A 22,178-nucleotide genomic window follows, 5' to 3' on the forward strand; every position below is an offset into this window, starting at 1 on the left:
CACTGAGAAACAAATGGAGGAGATTGGCTTGCCACTGTACGTGCAGGGCAACACCTATTACTGTGATGAAAAGCAAAAGGTCAAAAATAAAATTTTATGATACTTTTCATTTTTTAGTACCCCAATTTATTTTTTACTTTATTTTAGTTTTTCTAAATTAGTATGTATTCTATTTCTAATCTTTAAACCTGTCAATACTATTTCATTTTCCTACTAATTGAATTTGGCAACATATTAGGCTTCATTTTTGAGCAAGTTTTAGATCACAGAGGGGTTCAACTATGACAGGGGAGGAGTGCTGCTGTGGGGTGTCATTGATGGGGGATGCATGGGTGGGAGGGAGTTCTCCTGGGCATGCATATAGGGTATATAGATATGTTTGGATGTTCGTTATCATAGTGGCTAGAGTTGCACATGACAAAAGAAGGAGTGCTGAGTTACCATCCTGGGAAGCTCTGTTGTATTCCCCAATGGAACAGCAACACTCCCCCAAGTGCAAGGACAAAGATTAATGAAGAAAGATGGTCCAATTATGAGCCCTAGATACTGATGACTATGCTTTTTTTTTTTTTTTTGATTTTATTTTATATTTTTTTTTAATTTTTTTATTTTTTATTGACTTTGTAATAATATTACATTAAAAATATATATGTGAGGTCCCATTCAACCCCACCCCCCCACCCCCCCTCTCCCCCCCCCAACAACACTCGTTCCCATCATCATGACACATCCATTGGATTTGGTAAGTACATCTTTGGGCACCTCTGCACCTCATATACATTGGTTCACATCATGGCCCATACTCTCCTCTATTCTATCATGTAGGCCCTGTGAGGATTTACAATGTCCGGTGATTACCTCTGAAGCACCATCCAGGGCAGCTCCATGTCCCGAAGACGCCTCCACCTCTCATCTCTTCCTGCCTTTCCCCATACCCTTTGTCCATTATGTCCACTTTTCCCAATCCAATGCCACCTCTTCTATGTGGACACTGGATTGGTTGTGTCCATTGCACCTTTATGTCAAGAGGAGGCTCAGATTCCACCTGGATGCAGGATGCAATCCTCCCATTTTCAGTTGTAATCACTCTAGGCTCCATGGTGTGGTGGTTGTCCTTCTTCACCTCCATCTTAGCTGAGTGTGGTAAGTCCAATAAATCAGATTGTAGGTGCTGGAGTCTGTTGAGGCTCAGGATCTGGCTATCACATTGTCAGTCCAGAGATTCAAATCCCCTAAATATATCTTAAACCCCAACATTAACTGCACCTCCAGCACATTAGCATGAAAGTCTTATGAAGGGAGATCCCATCTGAGTCCAGATTCATCACACATAAACACCATTTCCAAAGAGGGGCCATCTGCCCTGGTAGTTAACCCCATCGGCCATGACCATAACTCCCATGGGTCTCTTTAGCCCTCAAAGGAACCAATATCTGGGGGTTGTATCTGCTTTATCTGTCTCTCTGACTCTGCTCAGTTGTGCATGAGGGCAAACCTTCTGCCAGCCTCCAGACTCTTTTTTAGAAACTCGTAGCCATATAAACTCATTTCTCCTTTCCATTTCCCCCTTACTTTAGGTCAAACAGCATTTTAAAGTCATGGTATTTTATGTAGACATGGATATTCTGCTGATCCGCATTGAACCTTCCGTATAAGGTCATTTTCCAGTTGCACTGATGACTATGCTTATGAGCCTGTGTGCTTGAAATTTCAACTAGGCCTAGAGCTGCAGGGTGCCTAAGAGTTACCTCCTGAGAGCCTCCATGGTGCTCAAATGTGGCCACTGTCTAAGCCAAGCTCAGCATGTAAATGCATTACCTTCCCCCTAGTGTGGGCCATGACTCCTGGGGATGAGCCTCCCTGGCAACGAGGGATTACTACCATCACCAGCTGGTGATGCAACTAGAAAAAGACCTTGACTAAAAGAGGGAAATGGTAAAGGTAATTGAGTTTATATGGCTAAGAGACTTCAATATGAGTCAGGAGGTCATCAGAGGGGTCGGGCTTATGCATGTCTCAGCAGGACCCCAGAGACAGCCAATGTAGATACAACCTCAGGTACTGGTGGTCCTGAGGGCTACAGAAACACACAGGTTCTATGGTCATGACAGATGGCTCTGGAGTTCAGTGCCTTGCCAGTGGGCCCTACTTTGGAATTTGTGCTCCTGAATGTGATGGAGTTGGACTCAGATGTGACGTCTCTACACATGCCTCTTCTGTCACTTTTACTGAACCTGTGGTTGATGCTGGGGTTTCTGTATGTTCAGGAGACTTGAATCTCTAGACTGTCCATGTACCAGCTAGGCCCTGAGCCTCAGCAGAGTTGCAACACCTACTCTCTGGTTTGTTGGACTTACCCAGGTCACCTGACGGGGAGGTGAGAATGATCAACCACCACACCAGGGAACCAAGAGGGTCTATAACTGCAGGCAGGAGAATTGCATCCATCAGCCATGTGGGATCTAAGCACCCTCCCGATTTAGGAGTGGAGTGGACATCGCCATACCAGGGTCCACAGGATGGAGGAATATAATATGGATTGGAGTGGACTTGCTGGCATTCTACTATAGAACAGTGTGACTCTAGCAATGGAAGTAATTGTATCACTGATGTGGAGACAGTGGCCACGGGAGTTGCTGAGGGCAGGGAGAGGGAGAAAGAGGTGCAATTATATAGGGCATTTTCAGGACTTGGAGTTGTCCTGAATGATATTCCACAGACAGATGCAGGACATCGTATATCCTGCCATAACCCACTGGATGGACTGGGGGAGAGTGTGAACTACAAAATCTTATGTTTTAACAGGCCTCCTCTAATACTGTACCACTAGGGGTAGATAAATGCTACCCCATTACTGCCTGTTGAGGGCAGAATTCCAGGTTCCCCATTTAGCCTTCCTGTAGAGGAAGAGGTGCCTTATTACCGCTGGACTGGGGTGGAAGTTCAGGCTCCCAGTAGGCCTGGGCTGACACCATTCTGGCTGGAAGGAGGTGGTGGGAGGTGCCTGTTACTGCTCCCCATGTGGCCTTCACTGTTAATATAAGAAGATGGCCTAATTAACGCTGACCTGCGATGAAAAGTCCTAAATCTCCACTAGACTTCCTCTGACACCATCCGAACAGATGGGTGGGGGCACCTCATTACCACTGGGAGGCTGTTGAAATTCAGGCTCCCCATCCGGCCACCACTGACATAGCAGGACAGAGGCTCTTCTTATCACCCAGTGGGGATGAAAGTCCATTTCCCTACTTGGCCTTCTCTGATACTACCTTGGTGGTGGGGAAGGTGGAGCAGTGCCTGCCTTGTTACAGCTGGGCAAGAATGAAAGTCTGGGTTTCCCACTTCGTCTTTGTTGACAGAGGTGGAGCTACAGTTTTTTCCTTTGTGCTTAAAGTAGCATGGTTATTGTCTAAATGTTGTCTGTCTTGCTACACTGTCCATTTTTTAATCCTCTGTTTAGAAAGAACAGGTTTTTCTTGGGGCTTTTAAAAAAAATCTGTGCTCATGGTGTTTTCAAGTTGCTGGCTTCTCCAGCACCTGGAACAGGACATATAAGGGGAAAAGAAAACACAGGGAAATCACCACCATCTCATTTCTTAGGTCCTGGGTCCTTAGCTGGTCTGTCTTCTTCTCTCCAACTTTCAGAGTCTTTTTTTTTCTCTCCCCTTCCCCACCCACCACCCTCCCCCAGTTGTCTGCTCTCAGAGTCTTTTGTTTGTTTTATAAATAAAACCCAGATTTTCAGCTGGACTTGGCAGGAGGAATAGGGAGAAGTGCATCTATTCCATCTCATCTAGAACAAGAAGTCCTACTGTGGCTGTTTTTAAGAGATTCCATATCTTTTAGAAATGATACTGAAATATTTAGGAATAAAATAATAAAAATGAAATGCCTGGGATTTTCTTCAAAATAATCCAGGGAGAAAAGAAGGGGAGGGGAAAAAATGAAACAAGATTAGCCATGTGTTAATAATTGTTCAGGCTGGGCGATAGGTACATGAGATTTCATTATAATATTCTAATTTTTTTTAGTTTGAACATTTCCATTATAAAAAGTGAAAAATAAAAATCACTTTCCCTTCATTGTGGAGGATGGATTTGGAGAGAACACGATGGAAGAAGGAAGACTTGTTAGGAAGCTGATGCAACAGTCCCAGTGAGAGACAAATGCCTGACTTAAGGCAGGAGTAATAGAGATGCAAAAGAGCAATACGCAGAGGCAAAACTGGAAAGAACTACTGGTTAACTGAATGTGGGGAGTAGAGGCAGAGGGAAGTGTTAAGGTTGATTACTAGGCTTGTAGCTTGATTAGGTAGGTGTTGGCTCCAAAAAAAGAAATGGAAAATTTAAGAGTCTGACTCTGTTTTTGATTTGACTGCTGACACTTTCAAAATCCACCGCTTCCCCTTCTCCTTCAGTCTCACATCTGAGCAAGCTGATAATAAAGCCCAGGTGCTCTCCTCTTTGGTGTTGGCGGGGAGATCAAACTATGTAAGTCCCAACCTGTAAGGGGGGACTCTTACTCCAACCTCACCCTCTAAATAATAAAACCCCAAATCCAGTCACCTTTCCTTGCTCTCTCAGGCCATCTCTCTTTTTTAAAAATATATTTTATTATTATTATTTTTTAAATATTACATTAAAAAAATATGAGGTCCCATTCAACCCCACCGCCCCCACCCTCCACTCCCCCCACAGCAACACTCTCTCCCATCATCATGACACATCCATTGCATCTGGTAAGTACATCTCTGAGCATCGCTGCACCCCATAGTCAATGGTCCATATCATAGCCCACACTCTCCCACGTTCCATCCAGTGGGCCCTGGGGGGGATCTACAATGTCCCGTAGTTGTCCATGAAGCACCACCCAGGACATCTCCACGTCCCGAAAATGCCTCCCCATCTCATCTCTTCCTCCCATTCCCCGCACCCAGCAGCCACCATGTCAGGACATCTCTTGACCAGTTTAGGAGCCTGCCCTTCTCTCTTCAAAAAGCCTCATTATACGAGTAATAAATGTTTCACATTCTCTTGGTATATGTGTGGCATCAACAATCTCAACATCCTAATCAAATTGGTGGGGTCCATCTCACCTCTGCAGGGTGGCCAAACATGAATAATGGAGGAAGGGCACATTATTTGTATGTGTGTGGGGGGGGGATTACAGGGGACGAGAGAAAGGAGTTCAATTTAGACATGTTGAGCTTGAGGTACCTAGATATAAAGTACCTACCAGGGTGACTGACAAACTAAAATATGTCAGTTTCTTTTTCTTACAAGCCTCCATACTCTTACTTATTCTGAGTTATGAAACTATATTGTTTTATATATCTGGAGATTTTACCAAATAACAAAGGCTCAATAATAACCAACATAATAATAATATTAATAACAATTATCAGTTATTGGATCATCTACTATGTGTGAGGCATTGTATTAGGGACTTTACAGATACTATACTTGTTTACTATTTTATTTTACAATCAATGGTATTTTGTATAATCACATAGTGTGTATTCATCACTTCAATCATTATTACAGCATTTTCATTATTCAAATAATAATAATAACAAAAGCAAACAAAAATGCTCATCACCTCTTATTCTCTATGCTTCACCTGCTGCACATAGCTGCTATTGTTTCCATCTCTCTAGTTTGTGTTTATATTTTATAAGCACAGTTTTATGCATGCAATATTACCCATATTCGTATTTCACATGAGGTTTCACTATGTTATACTGCCCCATGTTACAAAATTTTAGCTCTCCTCCTAGTAATATATATGTCCTTAGACTTTCCTTTTTTAGCCACTGTCATATCCATATAATATTATAGTTCTGCCAGTCACAAACACTATGATGTACTTTCACTATTTCCATTCATGTCCAGATATTTACAAACAAACTTTTTACCAATTCTGCACAGATTAACCCTCAGCTTCCCATTCTATACCCTCATTCTATTTTCTGGTGACCTATATCTAATTATTAACTCCATGAGTTTACATAATATATTTAGTTCATAATAGCGCAATCATATAGTATTTGTCCTTTTGTGTCTAGCTTGCTTCATTCAACATCATGTCTTTCAGGCTCATTCATGTTGTCATATGTGTCACGATTTCGTTTCTTCTTAATACTGCATAATATTCCATTGTGTGTATACACCACAATTTCTTTATCCATTCATCAGTTGATGGACACCTGGGTTGTTTCACATCGCTGACAATTTTGAATAATGCCTCTATAAACATTGGTGTGCAGGTGTCTATTAGTGTCACTGCTCTCAGTTCTGGGTATATACCCAGTAGTGGAATAGCCTGGTCATGTGGTAAGTCTATATTCAACTTCCTTAGGAACTGCCTAACAGTACTCCACAGTGGTTGTACCATTCTACATTCCCACCAACAGTGAATAAGTGTTCCTGTCTCTCCATATCCTCTCCAACACTTGTAGTTCTCTTTTTAATAGACGCCATTCTGATAGGTGTGAAATGATATCTCACTGTAGTTTTGATTTACATTTCTCTAATTGCTAGTGATGCTGAACATTTTGCCATGTGTTTTTTTGCAATTTATATTTCTTCTTGGGACAATTTTCTTTTCAAGGCTTTTGCCCATTTTTTAAATTGGGTAGTTTGCCTTTTTATTGTTAAGTTGTAGTACCTCTTTAATTATCATGGATATTAAATCTTTATTGGATATGTGATTGCCAAATATTTTCTTCCATTGAGTCAGCTGTCTTTTCATACTTTTGATAAGGTCTTTTGAGGTGCAACAGTGTTTAATTTTGAGGAGGTCCCATTTATCTATTTTTTCTTTTGGTGTGTGTACTCTGGGTATAGGTTTAAGAAACTACCACCTACCACAAGATATTAAAAATGTTCTCCTATATTTCCTTATGGGAGTTTTATGGTTGTCACATTTATATTTAGGTCCTTGATCCATTTTGAGTTGATTTTTGTGTAAGGTGTGAGATAGGGGTCTTCTTTCTTTCTTTTGGATATGGCTATCCAGTTCTCCCAGCACCATTTGTTGAATAGACTGTTATGGCCCAGCTGGGTGGGCCTGACAGCCTTGTCAAAAACCACTTGATTGTAGATGTGAGGGTCTACTTCTGAGTTCTTGATTCAGTTACAATGGACAATCTGTCTGTCTTTATACTAATATCATGCTGTTTCTATCACTGTAGCTAAGTAATATGCTTTAGAGTCAGGAAGTGAGTTCTCCAACTTTCTTCTTTTTAAAGACATTTTGGCTATTTGTGGCCCCTAACCCATCCAAATAAATCTGATAACTGGCTTTTCCATTTCTGGAAAAAAGGTTGTTGGGATTTTTATTGGGATTGCGCTTAAACTATAAATCAGTTTGGGTAGAAGTGACACCCTAAGGATACTTAGTCTTCCCATCCATGAACACAGAATGTCCTTCTATTTATTTAAGTCTTCTATGTTTTCACTTAGCAATGTTTTATAATTTTCTGAATACAGGTCCTTTATATCCTTGGTTAAGTTTATTCTTAAATACTTGATTATTTCAGTCACTATTATAAACAGAATTTTTTCTCTGATTACCTCCTCCGATCGTTCATCTATAGTGTATAGAAATGCTATTGATTTTTGCATCTTTTTAGGAGTGCATTTTAACCAAGGAACATTTATTAAAAGCCAGTGGTGCACCAGGCACAGGTCTTGCCCAGCAGCATAACAAATACAAATGATGTAACAAATTCACTTATTAGCATATCTGATTAAACAAAATACATTTCATAGAAATGATTATAAAATGCATTGTAGGTAGAAACAGAGTATCTTTTTTTATGGATCCAAAAATCTATTGCATTCATCCTATCTGAGAGAAAGAAATCTACAAATGTATTTGTGCTAAGCTGAAAGCATCCCTTTGCCCTGAAAGATTGTCCTTCCCTGATATAAGTAGTGGCATAATCCACAGTTCTACAAAGCACTGAATGCAATCACACTTTTTTGTTTTGAAAGTAGTTTTGTTTTTTTTTTAAGAAGCTTCAGATTACATAAATTATACATCGAAAATATAGGGAGATCCCAAATACTCCACCCTTCCCCCTCCCACCTTCTTCCCATTAATAATGTTTTTCATTAGTGTGCTACATTTGTTACAATTGATGAACATATATTGAAGCACTGCTACTAGCCATGGTCAATAGTGTACATTATACTTTACATTTTGCACCGCACATTTCTTTTTTTAGGTTTATATTTATCTCTTTTCCCCTTTCTTTTTAAAAATTTTTTAATCTTTTTAAAAAAATACATAAATCTCACAAAATGTTACAATAAAAAATATAAGAGTTTCCCATATGCCCCACTCACCACATCCCCCACTCCTTCCAGAGCGACAACTTCTTTCATTAGTGTGGTACATTCATTGCATTTGATGAGAACAATTTGGAGCATTGTTACACAGCATGAATTATAGTTTATGTTGTAGTTTACACTCTCTCCCAGTCCATTCAGTGGTGCACTGCACATTTTTATAGATTTTGACAAATGTATAATGGTCTGTATCTGTCATTGCAATGTCATTCAGTATAATTCCAATGCCCCCAAAATGCCCCCATATTACACCTATTTTTACCTCTTTTTCCCCTCAGAACCTGTGGTGACCACTGCCTCCACATCAAAGATAAAAGTTCTTCCATTTCTAGAATAACAATAATTCTATAGTAGAATAAGAGTAAGTCTACTCTAGTCCATTGTTCATCCCCCAATCCTGAGGATTCTGGGATGGTGATGCCTACTCTGTTTCTAATTGAGAGGGGGCTTAGATCCCATGGGGCACATGAATGAGATTATCTTGCTTGCAGTTGTAGACTCTCTCTGTTCCTTGGGATGGTCATTGTCTATCATTTGCTCCTTGTTAGTTGTCCTGGGTGAGACCAATGAACTGGAGAGTAAGCGTTGCAACTCTGTTGCAATTCAGGGTCCAACTGGCACACGGAAAGCCCAAAGATTTAAGTCTCTTGGACATAAACCTATCAACTCTAGTACTAAACTATAGGTTCAAACAAAATGGGCAGAAGTGGCTCATATTTTTATCCATTCTATCAGTCTATGTATTTTGACTGGGGAGTTTAAATCATTAACATTCAATGTTATTACTGTACAGGCATTACTTACTTCATCCATTTTGCCCTTTGACTTTCCATTGTCATATCATACCATTGTCTATCTTTTTACCATTTAATTTACCCTTCCTAATAATGCTCATCTCTACACTCTACTCCAAGTCTCTCACCCTTGTTTTCTTCCTTTCAGGCTGCAGAACTCCTTTTAGTATCTCTTGTAAACCTTGTCTTTTGGTAGCACACTCTCTCAGTTTTTGCTTGTCTGTGAAGACTTTAAACTCACCCACATTTTTGAAGGACAGTTTTGCTGGATAAAGAATTCTCAGCAGTTTTTCTCTTTCAGAACCTTAAAGACATCATACCACTTTCTTCTTGCCTTATGGTTTCTAATGAGAGGTTGACACTTAATCTTATTGAGGTTCCCTTTTATGTGATGCTTTGTTTTTCTCTTGCTCCTTTCAGAATCCTCTCTTTATCTCTTGTATATGTTGTTCTGAATAGTAGGTGTTTCAGAGTAGGTCTATTTGGATTTATTCTGTTTGGGGTGCATTGTCCTTCTTAGATATTGATATTTATGTCTTTCATAAGGCTTAGGAAGTTTTCAGTCATTATTTCCTCAAATATTCCTTCTGCCCCTTTTCCATTCTCTTCTCCTTCTGGGACACCAATAATATGTATATTTATGCTTTGTGTTGCCATTCAATTCCCTGTGACCCTGTTCTATTTTTTCCATTCTTTTCTCTTTCTATTCTCCTGTCTTTTCCAGTTTGAATGTTATATCTTTGAAATCACTAATTCTGTCTTTCAGTAATTCAAATATGCTGTTATGTGTCTCTAATATATTTCAAATCTCATTTATCATGTCTTTCATTCCCATAAGCTCTGTTACTTTGCTTTGTAGGCTTTCAAATTATTCTTTATGCCCACCCAGTATCTTCTTACTATCCTTCATCTCTTTAGTTATATTTTCCTTCAATTCTTTGAATTGGTTTAGGAGATTTGTGTGATCATCATTGATTAGTTTTCTTAAATCCTGTATCTCATCAGATACAGAATTTGGTTTGTTCCTTTGACTGGGCCATCTCTTCATTTTTCTAGTATGGCTTGTAATTTTCTGCTGCTGTCTAGGCATCTGAATATGTTGGTGAATTTACTCTGATGATTAATTTCTCACTCTTGCCTAGTGTTTTTTGTTTCAATTCATTCTAAGTCTTTAAAACTGCCTATCTTAAGCTATCAAATTGGGCCAGGGACTCTCCAATGAGGTCCAGATTTTCTCCCAAGCATGAAGTAAAGAGAAACCTAAAACCAGTTTTTCTCCTTACAATTTCCTGGCCCACCAGATGGCACTTGTCAGTGAACCTTTCCCCAGAGGTGTTTGTTTCCATCTCCGGCTTTCTAGTGTTTCTGTCAGGTCAGTGTTGAGATTCAAACTGGGTTCTGCTTGCCCAATTCACTGATGAGAAGCCCTCCAACTCACCCTCCTTCTTCCCTCCTGACAGGGAGGAAGACATCTGTTCCCCTTTCTGTTGGCTATTCTGAGCCAGAGGTTTTATCCATGCTTAATGTCTTGAGGGTGGGGGATGGGAGGCCTTTCTGGTCATCGTAGGAATTTAATAACTCACGTTTGTTGTTTTGGGTTTTTCGTTTCTCTGTCCCTCACCCTCCTGGACATTGTGCAGCACTATCCTAGCCGGCTGGCCACTAAAGCAGGTCCCTCAGACAGCTTTTGGCCCTTTCTCCATTGATTTTGTGATAGCATTGAGCCCTGTCTGCTTACTTCAACACCATCTTCCCAGAACGGAAATCTACCTACTTGTTTAATCTTTAAAACATTTCTATGAGGTGGGTATAATCTGCATTTTATAGATGAGGACAACTGAGGCTTTGATGTTACACAGTGGGTAGGTTGCTAAACTATATTCACATCCAGATTTGTGAGACTACAAAGCTGGACTCTAGCTACTATGCTATACTTCCTCTCTCTGTGAAATTTATAAAGTAGATTGAGAACACCCATCACTTACTTCATAGTATATAGCATGTACAGGATATCAGCTTGCTCCTGTAAGCTTGGGCTCTCCTTCAGCTGTAAAACCAGCGCTTTGAAGTCCACCTCCCCAGACTGGTCTCTAGGAAGACGCATTTCTACACGAACAGAGGGAACCTTTAGTTTAAGAAAGGAAAACAAGAAACAAAGTCGACAGATGCTCAATTCAAATATAGCCCTAGAGTGAGTTATCTTCCCCTCTAAACATTTTCCAAAAATGTTCCCTGAATGTTGATGAAAAACAATGCATAACTAATGAATCCTTCAAGAATTACAATATAGCAATCTAGTTTTCTTAAAGGCTGGCTAGAGAAACATGCCCATTTTAAAAGCAAACTAAAAAAAAAACATGTATCTTCATCTGGATAATATTTTGCCTACCACTAGTTACCAAAAGAAAGTATAATGGCTAGTTCTATTATTTTCCATACAGATGGCAGTTTTTCAAAAAGCTAATAGAAATAAGCTCATGAAAAAGTTTACCTGGTTCTCCTGTGGGAGATGGGGTGAGTCAAGTAAGTTGAATGAAGGCCGCGAAGCCTGAAATAACTTTGTAGGAAGATACATGTGAACATCTGTAAGAGGATGACATTTATGGGAAGGTTTAGATGATTAGAAGATTAATAAAAATGCACAGTTGATCTCAACAATGATAACTTCCTAGTTAAAGCATATATGGATCAGTTCTTCATAGTATAATAGTGAGAAATTTATTCTTTCTTGTAATAACAAAGAAAATAAATATAAATATTAGAAAATTTAAAGAACGTCCAATTAGTCAATAAATATTTTCTCAATTGACTGTCCAGAATTTTACCATCACCGGAACATATAAGACATTAAATTCTAGTAATGTAATCAATATGACAATGGTGCTATCAGTGATACTTTGATAAAATACCACATAGAACAGAAAGAGCCCAATTACACTATCTGTCTTCTGGGCTTTTCTAGAAAATATTTGGCTGTTAGCAGTTGGGTTTCTCTGAAAACAGGTGAATGGATGAGCCTATCTAGGGAATCCAAAAAATGTAGTGGCTGACCAACGTTGAGGTATTCCTAAGATTTTTACTAACAGCCCATGGTTGAAATACTTACCATAACCTCTAAGAAGAGAATTTCTTGTCATTTTCACCATTTTACAGAAACAGAAAGAGACATACAGAGCTCAAGCAAGTAAGTAGCAGAGTTGGGAATTAAGCTTAACTTTCCTGATTCACAATCTAAAAGTTTAACTTAAGTTCATCTCTCCCTATAAGCTCTTTCTCAAGAGAGCATACTCAAAGAGCATGCTAAGTTTTGCCCTATTTCTAAATGTTAAAGATTCTCCAATGCTTGTGTTTAATATCTTTGATTAGTAATGGTCAATAAAGTTTTAGACAGCAATAGCATGCATCTCAATTAGTCTCATCATCTATCAAAAGTTAACATTCATGTCCTTTAGATGTGGTCAAGGAGCCCTTCTCTCCTTTCACATGCAGCTACCATAGACGTATTGAACAGTCCTTGGAAACGTGACTACTGTCAATGGATAGTAGAGATCCTTTATTAAAAATACCATGAAGAAGGGTTGTGGTCATGGGGAAGAGAATGGCCGAGTTGGTGAAGAATGAGTACTGTGTGAGACAAACACAGCCTTACATTGCTGGAACTGACTATAAAAGTTACAGTTGGCCTCAGGGCACTAGATGTTCCCTCTTTATTGCATGCTATTTTGCAAACCTTTTGCACTGTTTTCTCTTGAAAAGGAATTACTTTTAAAGAAGTAATTTTTCAAAAGGGAAAAACCCTTTTCAATATGTATGTACTTTCATATGACAATGCAATATGCTCCATGTCTCTTGTTCTGCCTCTTCTCATCAAGTTATTGGTTCAGTCAGACTGCATAGCACCATCCACGCAAAACTATACCCCATTCTTAAGTTTACATATATTTACTAAATGTCTCCTATGATCTAGGTGCTGTTCTAGATGCTGGATAAAGCAGTGAACAAAACCATGTCCTTACTTACATTGTAATCAATCCCTGCTGCCCACCCCCTGGGCTCTGTGTTCTCCTGTGTGGACTCCAGTGAGTCATGACATTACTCACTCTGAACATGTAGCTCCTTGGCCTTGGTCACCAAGGACATTAAGTCGCAGGTTGCTTGCACAGCAGCTCGGAACCGACCTAGCCCTCCCTTCTGTGAGGTAGGGGGTAGTTTAAGATGGGGAGCAGTGTGCGCCAAAAGGTGATCTAAATAGCGAGCAACTTCATCACCACAACCAGCTGCAAGGTTAGTTGGGGGGAAGGGGTGGAAAGAAAAAAAATGAACATTTTTGTTATTTCACAATTTACCCCAGCAAACAGAATGACTGGCTCCTATGCCCACCACACAGCACCAGAATTAGATTGTTTGTAGCTCACGGGGCGGAAAAAAGTTTGTGGTAATTCTGAAACCTCATAGCTTTCAGATTCAGAAGCTATGGCCATTTACCAGGACCCATCTGTTCTTCAAATTTGCTAAGACCATGGCAGGGTCCCTGAAAGCAGTATGAGTTTATTATGAGAAAAGAGGCACACACATTTCATAATCTGCATGGGTGCATGTGGGTGAAGGTAGTGGCAGTGATGGTGGTGGTAGAAGAGGACGATGAGGATAACAGGGCCTTTCAAATCCCACTAGTATTAGGAGTCTTTTGTAGGGAAGGGTCAGGAAAGGGCAGAAATCTTCCATCAAACATTGAGCCTAGTTGAAAACAAAAAGGTTTCCACAAATGGCAGCTATAATTGCTAATGAAAGAACAATCTCCATGGGAGCATGGTGCAGAAAGGACTACTGACCACACACTTATCTTTTAAGACACCTCATTTGTTCAGTTTTTGTGTCAACTATGCACAATGTTCTGTAATTTGTGCTAAAGAAGATATGGTCCCTACCCTCTTGGGCTCCCTGCCCTCCAAAACACCTTCTATAACATTATCTCTGATTTTGGATAATAGAAACAAAAAATATACATATACCCTATGGTTGCATATCATTTCAGACTTTACACAAACACCTGCAGTGTTTATAGTTGGAAAAGCACAGTGTTTGGATAAATACCAAAGTCTGCAAAGCCAGTTATGCATCATTTGATTTTGAAGCTCTTCAATGATCTCTCCAGAGGTCTTTTTGTATTCTGACATGATTAATGGGAACTAGCAAAGCTGTAAGAATGGAATGCATACCTAGTGAGATCCTAATGACAAATATAACCTTGAACATAATCTAGATACTCGAAAGGAGGATTATGAAGAACATGAAGAGAAGCTTCTTTAGGCATAAATCATATGCCAAGGTGAGACCCTGAGGTGGGAAAATGATTTATATATCCTGTCTTAACCTATTGAATGTATTGGGAAGAGTGTGCACTACAGGGTAAACTATTATCTATGTGGAGCAGCAGGGCTCCAGAATGTGTTCACTGAGTGCTTTGAGTGTGCCACAATGATAGAGGAGGTTGTTGGTGTGGGAGGAGTGGGGTGGTGGGGTGGGGGGGTATATGAGAACCTCTTATATTTTTTAATGTAACTTTTTTGTGTGTGATGTATACATCTTCAAAAAATACAATTTACAAAAATGATGGGGTGGGAGGGGAATGGGGTATATGGGAACCTCTTATGTTTTTTAAGTTTATTAAATGTTTTTTAATGTAACATTCTTTGTGATCTATTAACTTTAATAAAAAGTATAAAAAATAAAATAAAATATATTGTTAACTATAAAAAGAGGAAAAAAAGAATGCCATAATGTCAAATTTAGTAACACATATAATTATAAGACACATATTTTAAGTAACCCAAGGGAATGAATGCTATAGATGAAAATCACAACTACTTATGGAATACCAAACGACCTTAAAATAAGATCCCTCTCGTCTAGTTTTCAAAGTATTTTAGCTAATGCCAAGGTAAACCACATGACCCTTGGTTATTCTTTATAAAAGTAAAATAACCTTGCATTCAATCTAATTTGCAAAGGATGAAATTCAAACTATTTTAGATGTTACAAAAACAAATACAGAGTGAATTAAGTGCCTGCTGCCACTAAGCAAGCACATGCAGAGCCCAAACCAAGAAATAATTCTACTTATGGGAAGACAGTGCTAGAGTAGGGTGGCAGGGCTCAATTCTCTCATAAAAACAATGGAAGGGCTCACGATCCTTCCTAAGGACAGACTATATGTTAGGTCATATGACAGTTCTCAATTTTAAAAGACTGAAATTTATACAAAGCACTTCCTCTGATCATAAAGGAATGAAGCTGGAAATCAATAACTGATAGAACATGGAAAATTAACAATTACATAGAGATTAAACAACACACTCTTAAATAATTAGGGAAGTCAAAGAAGAAACTGCAAAAAAAATCAGTAAATATTTTGAGACGAATGGAAATGAGAATACAACTACCAAAACCTATGGGATGTAGCAAAGGCAGTGCTGAGGGGGAAATTTATAGCCCTCAATGCTTACATTAAACAAGAAGAAAGAGCTGAAATCGAAGACCTAACTGTACATCTGGAAAAATTAGCTAAAGACTAGCAAACATAATTTGTAACAAATATCTCATAAAAAAGCAACTTGGTGGTGGTGGGTTGATGTATGGAACCCCTGTATGATGTTATGCATGTTTGCTTTGATAGATCACAAACTTTACTCTACATTTACTGTTTATGTATAAATGACATAGTAGTAGTAGTAGTAGTAGTAGTAGTAGTAATAATAATAATAAATAGGCTGGCTTGTGAAGAAAATACACCAAATGTAACATATTTTGGCTGGTAGTAGTATTTTGAGGATGCACTTTAATCATTAGTTAAAAATGTTTCACAACAATGCAAGGTACTGGTGGTAAGGTGAGGTGTGAAAGCCCTATTGATGTTATGCATGTTTGTTTTGTAAATTCACAACTGTTATTACACATTTATTTTTTATTTTTTATTTTATGTATGTTTATGCATGAGTGATAGACTTCAATAATTTTTTTAAAGTAAAAGAGTAAAGAAGAGCAAAGTAAACCAAAACAAAGCCAAATGAAAGAAATAATAAAGATTACAGCAGAAATAAATGAAACTGACAACAAAACAATAGAGAGACCCAACAAAACCAAGAGTTGGTTCTTTGAGAAGATCAACAAAATCAACAAACCCTTAGCTAACTGACAAAGAAAAAAAGAAGAGAAGAAGCAAACAAATAGAATCAGAAACAAGAGGGGGCATGTTACTACTGACTCTGCAGAAATTAGAAAGGTCATAAGAGGATAGTACGAACAAATGTACACCAACAAACTAGACAACTTAGACGAATGGACAAATTCTCAGAAACACAAAAACAAACTACGCTAACTACAGAATAAATAGGAGACCTCAACAAACCAATCATGAGTAAAGAGATTGAAACAGTCATCAAAAATCTCCCCAAAATGAAAAGCCCATGACCAGATGGCATCACAGGTAAATTCTACCATTCATTCAAAAATGATCTAATACCAATCTTGCTCACACCCTTCCAAAAATTTCAACAAGAAGGAATGCTACCTAACTCATTCTATGAAGCCAACATCACCCTAAGTAATAAAACTAGTTAAAAATATTAGGAAAAATGGAAATTACAGGCCATTTTCTCTAATGAATAAAGATGCAAAAATCTTCAACAAAATACTTCCAAACTGAATCCAAAAAGCACATTAAAATAATTATATACCATGATCAAGTGGGTTTTATCCCAGGTATCTCAACAGCCTTTTTTTCAGATATGGAAAAGCCAATTATCAAATGCATTGGGAAGGGTAAGGGACCACAACAGCCAAAAATATCTTAAAAAAGAAGAACGAAACTGGAGGACCTTCATTTCCAGACATGAAAGCATATAACTTAGCTACAGTGGTGAAAACAGCATGGTACTGGCATAAAGATATGCATATTGACCAATGGAACCAAATACAGAACTCAGAAATAGACCCTCATATCTATGTTCAAGTGATTTTGACAAGGCAGTCAAGCTCAACCAGCTGGGCCAGAACAGTCTATTCAACAAATGGTATTGGAAGAACTGGATATCCCTATCCAAAAAAAAAAGAAAGAAGACCCTACCTTACATCTTATACAAAATTTAACTCAAAATGGATCAAGGACCTAAATATAAAAGTGACAACTATAAAACTCCTGAAGTAAATGTAGGGAAACATCTTCAATGTAAGCAGTAGCTTCTTAAACCTTACACCTGGAGCACGAGCATCAAAAGAAAAACAAATAAATGGACGTCCTCAAAATGAAACACTCTTTTTCTTCAAAAAGTGTTGCCAAGAAAGAAAAAGACAGCCTACTCAATGGAAAAAAATATTTGGAAACCACATATCCAATAAGGGTTTGATATCTATATTGTATAAAGAAATCATACAATTTTTTATCAACAATAAGTCAAGGAATCCAATTGAAAAATGGGCAAAGATTTGAACAGACATTTTTCCAAAGAGGAAATATAAATGGCCAAAAAGCACATGAAAAAATGTTCAACATCACTAGCTATTAAGGAAATGCAGATTAACATTACAATAAGATGCCCTTTCACACCTTATACAAATGGCCATTATTTTTAAAAATAAAGAAAACAGAAAACTATAAGTGCTGGAGAGGATGTGTAGAAATAGGAACACCCCTTCACTGTTGCTGGGAATGTAGAATGGCACAGCCTCTGTGGAAGAAAGCTTGGCAGAAGCTGAATATAGAACTGCCACATGATCCAATAATCCTATTACTAGGAATATATAGAACTGAAAGTAATGATATGAACTGACATTTGCACACCAGTGTGCATAGCATTATTCTTAACTGCTAAAATATGAACAGCCCAAGTGGCCATCACTATCCATCATGAATGTATAAACAAAATGTGATATATACATACAATGGAATACTATTCAGCTGCAAAAAGAAATGAAATCAGGATGCATATGACAACATGGATGAACCTTGAGGACATTATGTTAAGTGAAATAAGCCAGACACAAAGGGACAAATATTATATGGTTTCACTAATATGAACCAAATACGATGAGTAAACTCACAGATGTAAATTCTAGAGTATAGGTTACTAGGAGATAGAATGTAGATTGAGAACAAAAGCTGAGGCTTAATATCCATAGAGTTTTTAATAAGGTTTCTTATAGAAGTATGGAAATGAATAGAGATGATGGTAACATTATAGTGAGTATAATTAACACTGCTGATTTATAAATGTGATTGTGGTGAAAGGGGTAGTTTGTGGATATAAATGCCAATTGAAGGGAAGATAGAGAATAATCTCAAGACTATAACATAGTGATTATAGCGGTGGACGAAGATTGTAGTTAATAGTAGAAATATAAGAATGTTCTTCTTTGCAAAATGTTAAGAATATATTGGTACATAAGAAAATTACAATTATTGTAACTTATGGACAATAGTTAACAGTAATAGTGTAATATGTTTGCAGCAATGGCAAAGAAGATATTATATCAACTCTAAGGGACAACCATAGGGGGTTATACATGGGTATGGGATTTTTCCTTTTGGAGTAATGTAAACAGTCTAAAATTAACTGAAATAATGACAGCACAGATCTTTGATGAAATTGAGAGCCACTGAATGTACACTTTGAATGGATTGTACAAAGCATGGGACTGTATATACAGGGAGTCCTGTTGTGGAAGATGGACGGGGTTAACAGAATAAATATGAGAACATCTTCTCATATACTATAACAAATATATAATACTAATACAGGGTGTTAATATTTGGGTGGGTTGGAAGAAAAATACACCAAATGTAAGAAATGGGTTATAGTTAGTAGTAATATTTTGATTTTAATTTTTCATAGTTTGTAACAAATGTCTCACAACAATGCAAGTTGTTGGTGGTGGGGTAATGTATGGGAGCCCTGTATGATATGCATGTTTGTTCTGTAAATTCACAACTTTTACTATACCCTTACTGTTTATGTATGTTTATATATGAACAATATACTTCAATAAATTAAAAACAAAACAAACAAAACAAACAAAAAGAAAATAGTCCTTCTGACTGCTAATTTGTTGGTCTACTGTATGTGAGATTATGCTTGCTACCTTATCAAGAAAAGCAGGTTCATTTTTTCTCCAGCATACCACTCCTACGACACAGAAATTTGCTGCCTCATGATACAGGCTAACAGTCAAATACTAAAAAAAAAAAAAAAAAAAAAGGAATGCAGGAAAACCTTGTTTTAAATATCTAGAAGGCAAATTCTCTCTTCTTAGAGCCAAAGAATGCAACCTTTCTCCTGCCTAGGTTGGTATTTAACATTCCAGGGCAGTGTTGCTCAGACACTTTTAAACCCTGCTCCCATAAAGCCTTCTCACTAAGCCATCTTGATATTCCTAGCAGTCAATAAAATTTTGCTATGCCTTATTTGTCTAGTTTGTAAATGTGAAAACCATAGGTTTCTCTCAAACTACACAGGAGCTACCTGCCCCCCAGCAATTCTGATAATAGCCCTCTAATATTATATAAAAAAGAACTCTTTATACACTGGCCTATATCTCTCATGGCAATGCTATTCAGGATAATTCCCAAGTCCTGAAAATGGTCCAAAATTATATCTATTTTTCCCTCTCTCTCCCCTCAGAACTTCCAGTCATCACTGCCTCCACATCCATGATGAAAAGTCTTCCATTGCTAGGATCACAAGTCTACAGTAGAACAATTGTAAGTCTACTCTAGTCCACCGTCCACTCCCCAATCTTGAGGATTCTGTGATGGTGATGCCCACTCCACCTTTAACTGAGAGGAGGCTTAGACCCCACAGGGCAAATGGATGGGACTTTCTTGCTTGCAGTTGAGACTCTCTCTGTTCCTTGGGATGGTCATTGTCAATCGTCATCTCCTTATCTGTTGTCTTGGGTGAGCCCAGTGAACTGGAGAATAGGTGTTGCAAGTCTTTTGAGATTCAAGGCCCAACTGGTACATGGAAAGTCGCAAGATTTAAGTCTCTTGAACATACACCTATACACATATCTTGTAATAACTTGCAAAAATGTGCAGGAGAAAGTGTAAATACAATGTAAACTATAATCCATGCTTAGTGGCAATGTTCCAAGATGTGTTCACCAATTGTGGCAAACGTACTACACTAATGAAGAATGCTGTTGATGTGGGAAAATGTGGGAGGGCTAGGGAGCAGGGCATATGGGAATCTCCTATATTTTTTGTGTAACATTTATGTAATCTAAGGTTCTTTAAAAAATAAAAATTAAAAAACATATTAAAAAAGAACTCTAAGTTTCATATTTTTATGCTTTTTACTGTTAAAAGTTAGTATTGTATACATATAATTTCTCTACTACATACTTGACTCTTCATTATCTCTCACTTAGCACTGTTTCCTTCAATTTCAAAATCACCAGTCATTTTATATACCCAGGAAAGTAATCTTCCTTCACTGTTCTGAGTCCAATCTGGGCTATTAGACCAGAAAACAAAGGTAAGTAGAAAGATGAAAAGTGACGGCAAACAAAAATAGGAATCCAGGTGTGTTAAGTAGGAATAAGGATGGTATACTGTGAGATTGCAGGTAGCATGAAATATTAAGAGGGATGATAATATTTTCTACTTTTGTGCAGCAAGGCTAGTGCCTTTATGAAGTCTCCTTACCGTTACTGGTTGAGTCAAAGTCATTATTCATCCAGTAGCCTGATTCCAATTCGTCATATCTGTCATCATAATCATCACTGTACAGCTTACCCTCAGGCCCAGGGTCCATGAAGCTCAAGTGTGTGCAGCAAGAAGTTGTCAAGAACTCTGACAACTTACCTGTTTGAACCCTAATAATTAGAGGGTAGGTAGAAAAGAGAAAATTAGGGAAAATACTTTTTAAAACAACATAGTCTGAGTGATAAAAGGACACCTAAAATACTCTGTTGGGGGATTATTAACGTGTATGCATCAGTGAAATTTTATAGCACTTCTAGGCATACTGTATTGGTTAAATGGTTTGGGCATTATGTTAATAAAGGCCACAATTATGGTTTCACAATTCACCAAAAGATCAGTTTTGATCTCTTCCACCGTCATATATTATATTTCTAACTATGCCAAACACCTGGTGAAAGTTTGCACTGGTTACAAGAGAAATCAGGAGAGTATGATGATAAATCACCACAAGTATTTTTGAGAAATACTGAAAAAGACTATTTTGAAAATAAAAGATGGCACTTGATTATTTTATAAATTATATATTAAAATTCAGATCCTTCCTCACTTATAAAGACAATTACAAACCCAAATATAAAGTCACTAGTACTGATTTTTAAAGAAGCCAGCTTGAGAAGATTTCCATTGGCCAAATCTTGAATAATTTCAAGACTGAAATAAAAAATGACAGGGTAGATCATAATACAGGAAATGATATAAGAATCCAGGAATCCATACTGGTACTAAAACTACAAAATAAAGAGGGAAGGGAAAGTTCTTTTTTTATAGAAGGATTCCAACTAATGTACATGGAATAATAGACACACAAAGTCACAATCTTACAACTCTATTAGTAATAATTAATTTTTGCAAAATCATCAATAGATGCCGACACCATTTGACAAAAGGATATGGAAACACCCAGAAGACACCACTCTAACCAAGTGATCAAAGTTCAATCAACAATAATGGGGGAAGCAGTTGTGGCTCAAATGATAGAGCATCTGCTTACCATATGGAGGGTTCAGGGTTTGATACCCAGGGCCTCCTGATCATGTGGTGAGCTGGCCCACGCGCAGTGCGACCGTACACAAGGAGTGCTGTGCCACGCAAGGGGTGTCCCCCATGTAGGGATGCCCCACGCACAAGGAGTGCACCCAGCAAGGAGAGCCACCGTGCACATAAAAAGCATAGCCCACCCAGAGGTGGCACCGTACACACAGAGAGCTGACGCAGCAAGATTATGCAACAACAACAACAAAAAATGACACAGTTTCCTGGTGCCACATG

General features: G+C 38.1%; 1 protein-coding gene across 16 annotated transcripts in view; it reads right to left on the reverse strand.

Annotated features, from left to right (window-relative positions):
• PHKA1 (phosphorylase kinase regulatory subunit alpha 1) overlaps nt 1-22,178 on the reverse strand; it is a 205,572-nt gene that overhangs the window by 59,112 nt on the left and 124,282 nt on the right. For 10 of the 16 annotated variants that reach the window (XM_058292339.2, XM_058292345.1, XM_058292351.2 and 7 more), the window contains 4 exons: nt 20,850-21,019; nt 13,249-13,425; nt 11,640-11,731; nt 11,134-11,273 (listed from right to left, as the gene is read on the reverse strand). In XM_058292339.2, coding sequence (XP_058148322.1) covers nt 11,134-11,273; nt 11,640-11,731; nt 13,249-13,425; nt 20,850-21,019 — 579 coding nt within the window. The remainder of the gene's footprint in view (nt 1-11,133; nt 11,274-11,639; nt 11,732-13,248; nt 13,426-20,849; nt 21,020-22,178) is intronic. The other 6 variants (XM_058292352.2, XM_058292350.2, XM_058292346.2 and 3 more) reach the window with 1 other exon arrangement.

This window comes from Dasypus novemcinctus, chromosome X, assembly GCF_030445035.2.
Source record: "Dasypus novemcinctus isolate mDasNov1 chromosome X, mDasNov1.1.hap2, whole genome shotgun sequence".
In the NCBI taxonomy this organism is placed as follows: Eukaryota; Metazoa; Chordata; class Mammalia; order Cingulata; family Dasypodidae; genus Dasypus; species Dasypus novemcinctus.